This window comes from Lathyrus oleraceus, chromosome 1 (assembly GCF_024323335.1).
Source record: "Lathyrus oleraceus cultivar Zhongwan6 chromosome 1, CAAS_Psat_ZW6_1.0, whole genome shotgun sequence".
Taxonomy (NCBI): domain Eukaryota; kingdom Viridiplantae; phylum Streptophyta; class Magnoliopsida; order Fabales; family Fabaceae; genus Lathyrus; species Lathyrus oleraceus.
The window spans coordinates 120,422,560-120,435,682 of record NC_066579.1 but is presented as its reverse complement, the minus strand read 5'-3'; the positions used below and the strand labels follow the sequence as shown (position 1 = coordinate 120,435,682).

Below are 13,123 nucleotides of genomic sequence, written 5' to 3'. Positions count from 1 at the left end.
TTATGTTCCTTAATTAATGTCATTTGGGGCAACAATTTCAAAAGATACTGTTTTTTTTATAATTTATATTATATAATAATAGCTTATACTAGTAATTAAGGAATAAGATTAGATATTATTACTTTGACTCATTCCTCTATTTACTATGACACTTAATTAGCAGTATCGTGGTTCTATATGTGTTTGAAATTTACTTTATTTTTTTGATAAAATAAAATTGAATTTCATAGAGTTCTTTTGGCTAAATATGTGTGGCCCGAATAATATTATCATGAAAACAAATATTTAAATTAAATTTAAAAATTTGATGATAATTCCATGACTTGAGTGGAATTAACAAATCGACTATTGGCATCTTGTTGTTAGAACATCCATTTGCAAATATAACTAATTATCATCATTTGTGCATGCACAATATTTACCAGTTTTCCAATAAGGTGGAATTTGCAGGGTGAAAGTCTAAGTATGCATCAGGTCTGAGCTAGAAAAATATTCCTTTTAACATATGTATTCAAGTATAGCAAAATGTTCCTTTTATTGGACAATAGCTTTATCAGTATAGCAACTATTTACGTGTAAGGCTAAGGTATTAATCTAATTTAACGTTCCTTACTTGGGATATAACACCAATAGAAGACTTAGGGTTTCCATCCCCTCTATCCTAGGCAAGACTTTGAAGCTTGGAAATGTGAGGTTTTTGGCACACCAGAAGAAATTACAGGTGGTCTGTAGTTTTGTCTTAAGGCCATAATTCCTTCAGTAGGCCAAACCATACGCCACTAGCAAAATAACGGGCCGACCATAATTCCCCCATAATTCCAAGATTCCTCGATTTGAAAAAACTCAAAATCAGTCAACACCACTCTCATCCTTGTTGAGAATGTAGCAAGTGTGAGTAGTGTGGATAATAATCACACATTGATTGAAAATATGAAGACTTTGAGCATTTATAAGTTAGAGAACCCACCCATCGATCACCTTAAGATTTTTAGTGAATACGTGGTGTGTTTCTCACAAAGGTGTTGCTCTAAAAGAAGAAGTTTCACAAATTCCCGTGACAATCCTCTCATCACTCCAAGGCATTTAAAACCCTTCTCCAGTTGCCCAAAAGCATTCATGTTAAGTAAATAACACTACAACATGAAAATCAAAATACAACTTTATAAATGCTCTACTAGAAATTTTCCAAAACATCCTACCTACCTACTAGGTTCAATCTAGGAAGAAAGAAATGTTCACCTATTTATGCACTGCCACATGACATAACTGACCTGCTTCTCTTTAAAACTGGGCCAAAAAAAGTACTGATCTGGATACTTGGCAGCTGGAGTGGCTAACATCTGATGTGATAGGAACATCTCAATAAAGTCAATCAGGCCAACCCAAAATTAAGATAGTCATTGGGTCTGATGCTAAGATTGTGGTGAAACTAAAAATCAGCCAACACCACTCTCATCCTTGTTGAGAATGTAGCAAGTGTGGGTAGTGTGGGTAGTGTGGGTAATAGTCACATATTGGTTGAAAATATGAAGACTTTGAGCATTTATAAGTTAGAGAACTCACCCATCTATCACCTTAAGGTTTTTGGTGAATATGTGATTTGTTTCTTACAAAGGTGTTCTTCTAAAAGAAGAAGTCTCACAAATTCCCCCGACAATCCTCTCATCACTCCAAGGCATTTAAACCCTTCTCCATTTGCCCAACAACATGCATGTCTAGTATTGAATTAGGAGAGACTAAGCAACATTTAAGTTAAATCGTCTATTTTGAAAAACACTACGGAGACTTTATTATATATAGAGAGATTATAACTAATTACATGATATAGTCGATGTGGGACTATCCTATATACAAATATTCTCAACACTATATATTTACAAATATCAACACCCCCCCCCCCCCTCAAGCTTGAGCATATAAGTCAAATGAACCAAGCTTGTTACATATATAATTAGTTCTGGGACTTCACAGAGATTTCGTAAACACGTCTGTCAATTGATCATTAGAGTTGACAAAGCTTGTGACGATGTCACCTGACTCGATCTTCTCTCTAACAAAGTGACAGTCTATCTCAATATGTTTTGTTCTTTCATGAAAGACTGATTTTGAAGCAATGTGCAATGCAACTTGATTATCACAAATAAGTGTCATTGGTCTTGCTTCTTCAATTTGAAGTTCCTTGAGCAACTGTTTTAACCAAATAAGTTCACATGTTGTCATTGCCATGACCCTATACTCTACCTCAGTGCTTGATCTTGCAACTACATTATGTTTCTTACTTTTCCAAGATATAAGGTTTCTTCCAACAAGTGCACAATACCCAGAGGTGGATCGTCTATCAATGGCTACCCTGCCCAATCAGCATCAGAGTATCCAATTATCTGAGTATGTCCTTTATCTTCATAGACTAAACCTTTTTTGGAGCACATTTGATGTATCTCAGAATCCGGATAACAACATCCATGTGTTCCTGACAAAGGGAATTTAAGAATTTACTTACCACACTAACCGCAAAAGAAATGTCTAGACGAGTGACTGTGAGATAATTCAACTTTCTAATCAATCTCCTATACCTTCCTGAGTCAGATAAAGGCTTCCCCTGATTGTGTAGTAGTTTTACACTTGGATCCATAGGAGTATCAACTGGTTTAGCATTCAACAAACCTGCTTCTTCCAAATATCCATAGCATATCTCCGTTGAGAAATCACCAAACCATCTTTAGATTGAGCTACCTCAATACCTAAGAAATAACGGAGTTTACCAAGATCTTTTGTCTGAAATTGATTCGAGAGATGTTGTTTTAACTGGAGTATACCCTGCTGATCACTACCAATTATGACAATATCATCTACGTACACAATAAGATAAATATGCCCTTGGGCTGAGTGACGATAAAAAACAGAATGGTCAGCTTCACTACGGACCATACCAAACTGTTGTACTACAGTGCTGAATATGCCGAACCAAGCTCTTGGAAATTGCTTAAGACCATAAAGAGACTTGTGTAACCTACACACCATATTCAATGACCCTCCTGAGCAACAAATCCAGGTGGTTGCTCCATATATACTTCCTCTTCAAGATCACCATGTAAAAAAGCATTTTTGATGTCAAGTTGATGAAGAGGTCAACGTCGAATGGCTGCAATGGCTAGAAGAAGTCTAACAAATGCCATCTTGGCTACAGGCGAGAAGGTATCACTATAATCCAATCCAAAAATCTGAGTGTATCCTTTGGCTACCAAGCGAGCTTTAAATCGATCAATCTTACCATCTGGACCAACCTTCACTGTATAAAGGCAACGACAACCTACTAAAGGTTTCCCAGGGGGTAGAGGAACCAGTTCCCAGGTACCACTGCTTTGAAGAACACACATTTCATCAATCATTGCTTGCCTCCACTCAGGGTAAGATAATACTTCACTTGGAGTTTTAGGAATAGAAACAGAAGCCAAAGAAGACAAACAAGTATACTGCAAAGGGGAAAGACGATGATAACATAAATCAATATAATATGGAGAAAGATTTCGTGTTTGACGTATATCTTTTCGAAGGGAAATCGGAAGATCGGACTCAGGTTGCATGATCGGATCCGGTGATGGCAGAGGCGTCGAAGGAGAGTCTACAATGACCTCGGGGACATGTATGACCTCAGGGACAGGGACGACAGGCGTTAGGTGACGACGCTGATATGTTTGAAGTGGTCGAGAAATAGGGGGTCAGGAGCCATAGACTGGTGGGGGATAATGGTAGGCGGGACATTAATAACTGCCGGAAAAGGTGTGAGAGTATTTTCTTGAAGAGGTTCCGGAGATACTTGGATGGATCCGAAATATGGAACAGACTCGAAGAAGATAACATCGGCCGATATGAGGTATCGTTGTAGAGTATGAGAATAACAATGATAACCCTTTTGGAAACGATGATAACCAAGAAAGACACACTTTAGTGATCGAGCTGCTAGTTTATCAAGACCAGGGGAGAGATTATGTACAAAACTTGTAGACCCGAATACTCGAGAAGGAATTGTATGGAGAAGAGAGTTTGGAAATAAGAGTAGACACGGTACGCGAGGGACCCCAAACATCAGAGTGAACTAAAGCAAAAGAGGATGCAACCCGTTTATTAACTCGACCGGGAAAGTGACTACGAGTATGTTTCCCTAATTGAAAAGACTCACAATGTAAAGTGGATAATTTAGATAGACTAGGCACCAACTTTTGTAGCTTGGGAAGACCTGGATGACCTAACTGAGCATGTACAATGAGTGGAGAATATGTGGTGGAGCATGTGGTAGGTGACATAAAGAAATAGTAGAGGCCTTGAGACTCACATCAGACGCCAATCGTCTGTCCCGAACTCCGATCCTGCAGGGTAACATTACTTTTAGTAAAAGTGATAAAACAATTAAGGGAGCGAGTTAAACGACTGACTGACAGTAAATTAAATGGGTAATTAGGTACATATAGGACAAAAGTCACAGAGAGAGATGGTAGAATTTAAACAGTACCAATCCCTTGGGATCGGGTTTGAGAATCATTTGCGGAAGTTATACTCGATAAGAAACCAGAGGTAGAGAGGGAAGAAAAAAGACCTTTATTACCGGTAACATGATCAGACACACCGGAATCGAGGACCCAAGGACCAATAGGAGATGATTGAGAGAAGTAAATAGATGAATTATCAGTGTGTGCAACCGAAACCATGGAACCAGAGGTCTGATTAGTCTGACACCACTTGAGAAAATCCTTGTAGCTTGGCATAGGGCTCTGAAGAGAAGGTAAAGTTTGCATAGTTTCTGGGTTATCAATTTGAGTTGCATTTACCTGACGGGGAGGTCTGCCATGTAACTTCCAGTAACGATCGATAGTATGTCCAAGTCGGTTACAATGGTCACACTTGGGACGAGGTTTGGAGTTGGATGACCCTCGTCGAAGGCAATTCTGATTGTTTCCAAGAGATGCAAGGGCAGTAGTGTCACCTGGTGTCGGGGCAACAATAGATGGAGGGGAAACCAGACCAAATGCATGAGGTGTAGCCAAACGCAACAGTTGTTCACTAACTGCATCATAGTTAGGAACAATAGTACCTGATAAAATATGGTTACGAACGAACTCGAGTTCTGGTGGTAGTCCCTTAAGTGCCATGACCATGAAAATTTTACTCTGTTGTTCAAAATGAGTTGTTGCATCTTTTGCATAAGGCATGAGGGTTGCGTAACTCAGATAGGCTTGCATATCCATATTTTTCAACTTCAGTGTGTCGAGTTTGAGGATGACACTGTATAGACAATGAACATCGTTGGAGAAGACTTTCTTAACCTTTTCCTAAACCTCATTGCAAGTGGAAAAGGCTTGATACTGCGCTTGGAGGTTAGGTGTGATGGAAAACCATAACACAGTACACAGAGAGGCATTAGTTTTCTTCCATTTAGCGAGTTTTGCGGAGGTAACATCAACCAATTTTGTGGTTAGGTGATCTTCATATCCCTGACCATGAAACCACATATCGACAGCACAAACCCATATGTTGTAGTTGGCTGATCCGGTTAGTTTTTCACATGGGATAAGCGGAACTTTAGTAAACGAGACGGAATCAACATCTCCCATGGCTTAAAGAAACAAAATCGGGGTTGTTTGAACTGGAGCACAAATTTTCGAGAGTCGAACCGAAAAACCAGATCTGTGACCGATGGAGGGAGCTGAGTACGACAGTTGGGAAAAACGCCCAGATCGGGCGGTAAGGTGGTTTTGCCTGAGAAATTTGAGAAGTGAGAGGCAAACTGGAGTGATAACACGGTTTGCAAAAAAAAAATTCTCACCGGAAGATAGTAGGTCAACCGAGTAAAGTACGGCGAAGAGTTGTCTCTTAGTAGGCTTTAGATACCATGTTAAGAAATGTGGTTGGGCCTAACTCAACCCTACAAAACCGGTTGGTAGAGTGAGGATTGTGCCCACTTATAAAGTCATATTCAGGCCATATATTATTCGATGTGAGACTCTTAACACACCCCCTTACGCCCAAGACTGGACATCTAGAGCATGGAAATAAATGGTGGATTGTCTGATAGCGGAAACCATAGTAGGTAGTCCACCGGATCTTAAACAAGACTCTGATACCATATTGAATTAGGAGAGACTAAAAGACATTTAAGTTAAACCATGCGTTTTGAAAAGCATTTCGGAGACTTTATTATATAGAGAGAGATTATAACTAATTTCATGATATAGTCGATGTGAGACTATTTTATATACAAATATTCTTAACACTATATATTTACAAATATCAACATCTAGTAAATAACACTGCAACATGAAAATCAAAATACAACTTTATGAACTTTATGAATGCTCTACTAGAAATTTTCCAAAAACATCCTACCTACCTACTAGGTTCAATCTAGGAAGAAAGAAATGTTCACCTATTTATGCACTGCCACATACATAACTGACCTGCTTCACTTCAAAATTTGGGCAAAAGTACTGATCCGGATATTTGGCAGGTGGAGTGGCTAACATATGATGTGATAGGAACATCTCAATAAAGTCAACCAGGCCAACCCAAAATTAAGATAACCATTGATTTGGTGAAACTAAAAATAATCATCAGGATAAAATCTATCAACTTCAGCCAAATGTGGAAAACAGTTGTTTCCAATACAAAGGTTTGCAGGAACCATAAGAATTGCTTTTTACTCAACCATTGTTTCACCGTCTTTCGTTGATTCATTCCACTCGATTTTTCTTCTTTCTGTTCTGATTTAAGTCATCCACGGGCTCTTCTTGAGTAAGAAATCGCTTGATAGAAAATTCATTTTCATCATCACTACAAGCAATGACATTCAAATCTGGTAAATGATATAGATCCATAGTTGTACCAATTGGTTTATCGAATACAAGATAAACCGCTATCTTCTTCACAGTGAAACTGTTCTCAAAAACAACAATGACCTCCACTTTGTTACCGGGTTCTAAACTTGATACTACTCTCTGCCTCTCTTCATCTTCAAAGGAGACTAATGCCTCTCTCTTGTAGAGCTGAATGGTGGCCTTTGTGTAATTGTTCACTAACACATTTTTAAGGCCATCTGTTGTTATGCTATCTGGGGTGGAAGTATAGACAATACACATCATTGTCTTCAAGTTATGCCCTTCCACTTGAGGGACTTTAAAAGTTACCGAAGAACCTTCAGAATTAAAGGTTAACCAATCTGGATAACTATCACCAGGGAGCAAACAACCACCACTCCCATTAACATCTATATTCTGTAAAAGAAAATATAGGCTCAAAACTTAATTGACAAGTATATTAATATCACCATAAGTATCATAGAAGCATTACTACTATGAGACTAGTATCAAAGATGACCAATTAATGCCAACATGTATTGCAGTTATGAATATTCTTTCTGCTCTTAACAATGACACTTACTGTGCATCTTGAGGTTTAACAGAAAAAATTGATTATAAATACAAGCATTTCAATTATAGATTAGTGATTTAGCATAACTTATGTCAAAGTATGCAAAATAAGATAATATATCTGAAAAAGGTATAAAGTTAGGGAGTCTGAGGAGTGTCGGGAGTGTCAATGGACTAAACGTTCAAGATCCAAGAGACTTTGACCCCACATATCTTCCCAAAACTTTAGGCAATGGGAGTATGTGTCATTTCTCTTATATACCCAACATTTCCTCCATTTCTAATCAATGTGAGACTTTACTACTTACACTTGAATTCAACTTATAATACAGACTATAATTCTTCACATGTGTCTTGTAAACTGTCAATATCTGATAGCAAAATTTGGGAGAATATGGAAGACAATTTAAAAATAATTATGTCAAGGAATTGAATTTTCATGTATGTTAAACCAACAGAAAATAACTGTATACACTTGCATGTATTTTACTAGACTCACACTAAAAGAATTCAAATGAATAAAGTGATACACATACAGAAAGCCAAACATAAAAAGGGGACAGAGATAGTATGCCAAACCTGTAAAATTTTCTCTTTGAGAATATTGGTGACATGGCAATCCATTCCCATTTGAATTAAAAGAGACTTCAAGGAATGTTTTGATCCCAAAACCTGCACTTGACTGCAGCGTTGAATTAATGTAGAAGTAGTCATGTCTGATATCTGTGATGTAGTTGCAGTTGATTCAAATTCCTTTGAAACTGTGGCATATAAAGCATCCAAAATTATTTTAGCATCTACAGAATGTTGGTCTTCAGATTTGCAATACACCCAAAGACTTCGAAGCCTAGGAAGGTGGTTAGAAAAAGACGATAGTTCATCGGAACTACTACTTGGTACATCAAAAGAAACAATGGATGACATGGCAGCAGGTGTTTGAAATAGAGATGTGACATTATTTGTTGGTGACATCCAAGACCAAATGATAGATGGAAACACATCACGGGAAAATCCTTGATAGCCACACATAGAAATATATCCAATGCTTTTGGACCTTACCACTGAAAAGGGCACTCTTGTTATTGCAGTGTTATTTGCAAGCAGTGTGGTTAAAGATTCCATTTGTTCCAAATCCTCTTCCAACTTGTCAATCTTTATACAACCAGAAAGAACGAGAGTTTTCAAAGATTTCAACTTATAGATGCTTCTTGGGAGGCTAGAAAGGCTAATGCAGTCTTCCAAATTTATCAGAAGAATTTTATTGAGATGTCCAATGCTAGGAGAAACCTCAGACAACATTGGGCAATCTTTGAGTACTAACTTTTCAAGATTAGGCATGTATGAAAAGTCAGGAGTGTTTGTCAGATATTGTGAATGGCTAAGATTGAGAATTTTAAGATTTTCCATCATCTACAAGAACAATAACGTTAAATGTTAAAGGGAAACTTATTTAAGAAGCTTCAAAAAATAAACAGAAGCGGTTACAATATATCACTAACCTTAACAGTGGAAAGTAAATTATTTACAATAGTGTAACTTCAATTTTTCCAATACCAATACTAGTGCAAAATTTTGAAACAAGGCTAAATTTCTGTACATAATATTGCATAAAGTATTAAGAGCCTTGTCTATTGCTAATTTCAATTCATGCTTAGTATAAAACTTCTTTAAACTATCTTCCACTTCTCTAATGCTAAAAGCTTGAAAAACTTTCATTATCACAATCACTTTACTTGAAATATGAGATTTTTATTAATGTGTAAATACATGATTGGATAACTGTAAAATAAGTTTTAGAACAATATGCAATTTATAATTTTAAAATCTAGCTGAACTATTGTTTTACAGCAAAAACTAATATGCTGCCCAACTTAAATATTTGGTACTTGCAAAATTAGAAAGACTGACAGAAACAAAGACGAAAACAATTCCTAAAAGTGCCATATGATAAAATAGTATTTCATTTTGAGATGCATACCGTAAAAAAACTCATGAAATGCAACAACAACAAGAAAAAATACCTGGGCCTCTTTCCAAAGAATTTTGACATTGCTACTCTCTAACTCGATGGAAACTAAATTTCCTCGACAAAGGCCGGTAGGTATATCTGTTAAAGGAAACTTATTCCAAGATAGCCACCTCAGTTTTGTTGAAAGATATTCAAAATCTCCATCAAGTTTCACTCCAGCAAGTTGAAGCAATCTTAGTTGCGTCATCTTCTTAAATGCATTAGTACTAAAACATTTTGCATTAGCTCTTAGTAACTTCAAAGCCAGTCCCTTTATAGCTTTTGTTCCCTATTAATTAAAATCAATCACAGCTTCAAATAATAGATACAAGGCACATTTATTAGCATTTAAACCAATCATTTATTACTAGCTAGAAGCACAAAGTGACAAAACGATTCAAGCCAAACTAGTATTTAAATCACAACTAAACTAATGAATGTTAACAAATGGCTCAAATTTTTTTGCTTTCCTTTCTCAAGGTTTAGATATTTTAAACCAATGGTTAAAAAATAAGTATATGAAGTTCTTACAGATTGATCTGATAATACATCATGCACGTCATCATGAAACCACAGCCTGCAACGTGCCTCAGGCTCCTCTGGGGATTTTTCACGAATGATTTCTCTTCCCATATCTCGCAGCAAATCATGCATTCCAAGCTTGTTCTTATCATCAACAGTTACAAGGCTTCGCTCAATCAGAATACTTATTCCAATTTCTGCAAAAAGTCCACAGCCATTTAATACAAGCATAACATCATTTCGGTCCATCCCAATAAAGAAACAAGCTATGTCAAGGAATGTTTCTTTCTCGGTATCATCATTTAAACCATCGTAGCTTATTTTTAGCTTCTTTTGTACTTGGTCGTTAGGAATTCTTTTGAGTTTCTCCAATACACAATGCCACTCGGTTAGCCTCCTATCAAACAAATATGAAACAAGGACTTCCAGAGCCAGCGGCAATCCCCCAGAATACTCAACTACATTTTTGGAAATTTCAACAAAACCTTCTGTAGGACTTGCTTGCTTGAATGCATGCCAACTAAATAGCTCAATTGATTCACTTTCATCCATATGTTTCATTTCGTACACTTGGTTAACCCTATTTCCACGAAGTATATGTCTATCTCTTGTTGTGATGATTATTCTACTACCTGAGCCAAACCAATTACGACTTCCACACAAAACATTCAGTTGATCTAATGCATTCACATCATTAGGGATAATCAATACTCTTTTATGGCAGAGTCTTTCCTTTAAAATGATTTTTCCATATTCAGTGCTTTGTATTTTGGAAGTCATATTCTTGCAGATATCAAAAATAAGTTGTTCTTGTAAACCAACTTGTCCAACACTTTGCTCCCAAACTTCCCTAATGTTTGCTAGGAAGCTTCTACCTTCAAATTTGCGGCCAATTTCATTGTAAATGGCTTTTGCAATAGTTGTTTTACCAACTCCTCCCATACCCCACATCCCTAGTAGGAGAACATCCTTTGATTTTTGGATAGTACTATCTTGTTCTAGCAGCTTAATCATATCTAGCACTCGAGATTCAACTCCCACAGGATTATTAGCAACAAATAAGGCTGTCTTGTCGAGCAATCGTGTAACGTTTTCAACAATATCCTTGATAGCCTCACTTTCATTCCTACATAAAACAAACCAAATACCGTCTAGTTATAAGTAAAAGTTTGAATGCATTTGCCATAATTTTAAAATAAATATTATTTAAAAAAGACTCCAAAATTTAGTAATTGATTTCTGTACTATATTATTGCTTAAAATATTTATAATATAGTAATTTAGAATTTTAAATTTAAGAAATATCAAGTTGCTCCCAAAATTATCTATCGTCATAAGATAACAATAAATTTCTACTACAACAACTGCAATTCGCATCACAACATACACAATAACAACATCAATTTAAAACCGTGTTTGATTAGTGCATTGTGTGTGTTTGGTTCTTGAGTGACAAAAATTGATTTTAAGTTAATTGATTTTGTAGAATTTATTTTGCTTACAAACTTGATTCTAAGTTAATTGTTTGGTTACTTTTATATGAAGAATGTCCTCAATTTATGTATCATACATATCTAGAGGACTTGAGAGGAAATTCAGTTAGGAGACTTGTTTCTTTCTAGTTTTTTTTGTTTGGGTTTAGTAGGCCCTCTCTAATAAAAAAAAATTGATTCTAAGTGAATTTATTTTGGAGAAATGATTGTGATTAAGATTATCTTTAGATATCATAAAATGAACAGAGTGGAACAATGATACTATTTTATTGTTTGAAAATTTTAGGATGGAATCAAGTAAGTTGTTCATTCCGCCCAAATTGGAGAGGAAAGAATATGGTGGTAAGTGATGGAATGAAATGAAATCCATACCACTTCATTCCGTTATGCTCCATCGAACTTTAAATGATCCAAACAACTGAATATTATTCCATTTCATTTCATTTGTCTCCATCAGTTTAAACTCATTATCTAAACATGATTATAAAAATCAATTTAAACTCAAAAGCTTCAAATTCTAGTAAGCAAAATAAATTCTACTTTTGAGAAAACAAACATGTTAAAATCCAGTCAAAATAATTATGTGTTGGATTAAACTCATTATCCGTGTGGCGGTATCACACTGTCAGAATCTTTGCTTCACAGGAAAACACTAATAAAAAGTTATGGAAATGGATAGTTTAACTTTAAAATTACCTGGAATTTAGGACTACGAAGCCAGCAAGGCTAGCAGCCTGACGAAGCGATGTCAAACCTGCAATATATTCCTCCTCCATTGAAACCTTATCCAAAAGATTACGAAACGCTATTCCAAATTCACCAGTTTGACGACGTACTTCAGATGGATCTACACCGTAGAACACCGGCAGAACAATTTGGCCCATGGTTCTGCGACACTCCATTATTTTCACCAACTCTTTCAAACACCATCGCGAACCTGCGTAATTGACTGAAAAAACGATAACAGAGATCTGAGAGCCTTCAATTGCTCGAAGTAGGGAAGTTGAAATGTCTTCTCCTCTTTGAAGAGAATGATCGTCCTTAAATACATTAATTCCGGCGTTTTGAAGAGAAGCGTGGAGGTGCGAAGTGAAGGAAGCACGCGTATCTTCGCCTCTGAAGCTTAGAAACACTTCATGGAGGCTTGTTTGTTTTATTTCTGTATCGTCCTCACCATCCAAAATTATCTCTGCGTGTTGGGGGAAGTCACGGGAGGAATACATGGAATTTAGCTAATTGGTGAACCAGAAAATTATTAGGAAGACTGTGAAGAGCAGTGAAGTGAAGTGAAGAGTAGAGAAGTGTGCGTATTCAACAAAGAATTAAAGAAAGGGAGCACGAGCAGATGCAGCCAACATAATGTCCTTATCCTATCGCGTTTACTTGTTTATTCAGTCATCATTGGCGCTCCACTTATTGAATCAGGGGGCAACCTGTTAATTCTTCCTGCCACTCTCAATTAAACTTAGCAACCCCACAATTTGCATCACAAATATTGCCTTTACAAAATCACTTTTCCCATTTCTTAAATTTATAAAATTCATGTTGATTTTTAAAAATTTTGGTGCTATACCAGAAATTTTGAAACAACGGAAATTTCAAAAAACATTATGTTTTCTTCACGGTAAAAAAAAAAAAAAAATCGAGTTTTTGTATGAAATTTTGAATTTATGATATTA

At 36.3% G+C, this 13,123-nt stretch overlaps 1 protein-coding gene across 2 annotated transcripts; it reads right to left on the bottom strand.

Moving 5' to 3' along the window:
• Positions 1–1,131: 1,131 nt before the first annotated feature.
• LOC127121108 (disease resistance protein RPV1) lies at positions 1,132–12,918 on the bottom strand. Of its 2 annotated transcripts, XR_007803318.1 has the most exons (6): positions 12,141–12,918; positions 9,961–11,077; positions 9,443–9,718; positions 8,001–8,831; positions 6,382–7,265; positions 1,132–1,217 (listed from the first exon to the last, which is right to left on the bottom strand). XR_007803318.1 is itself a non-coding variant. In XM_051051708.1 (5 exons), exons 1-5 carry the CDS (start codon positions 12,665–12,667, stop codon positions 6,726–6,728), a joined length of 3,291 nt encoding a protein of 1,096 aa, XP_050907665.1. In that variant the 5' UTR covers positions 12,668–12,918; the 3' UTR covers positions 6,208–6,725. The 2 variants fall into 2 exon arrangements, 1 of the variants encoding a protein (XP_050907665.1); XM_051051708.1 differs by lacking the exon at positions 1,132–1,217 and having other exon boundaries at positions 6,208–7,265.
• Positions 12,919–13,123: the final 205 nt, after the last annotated feature.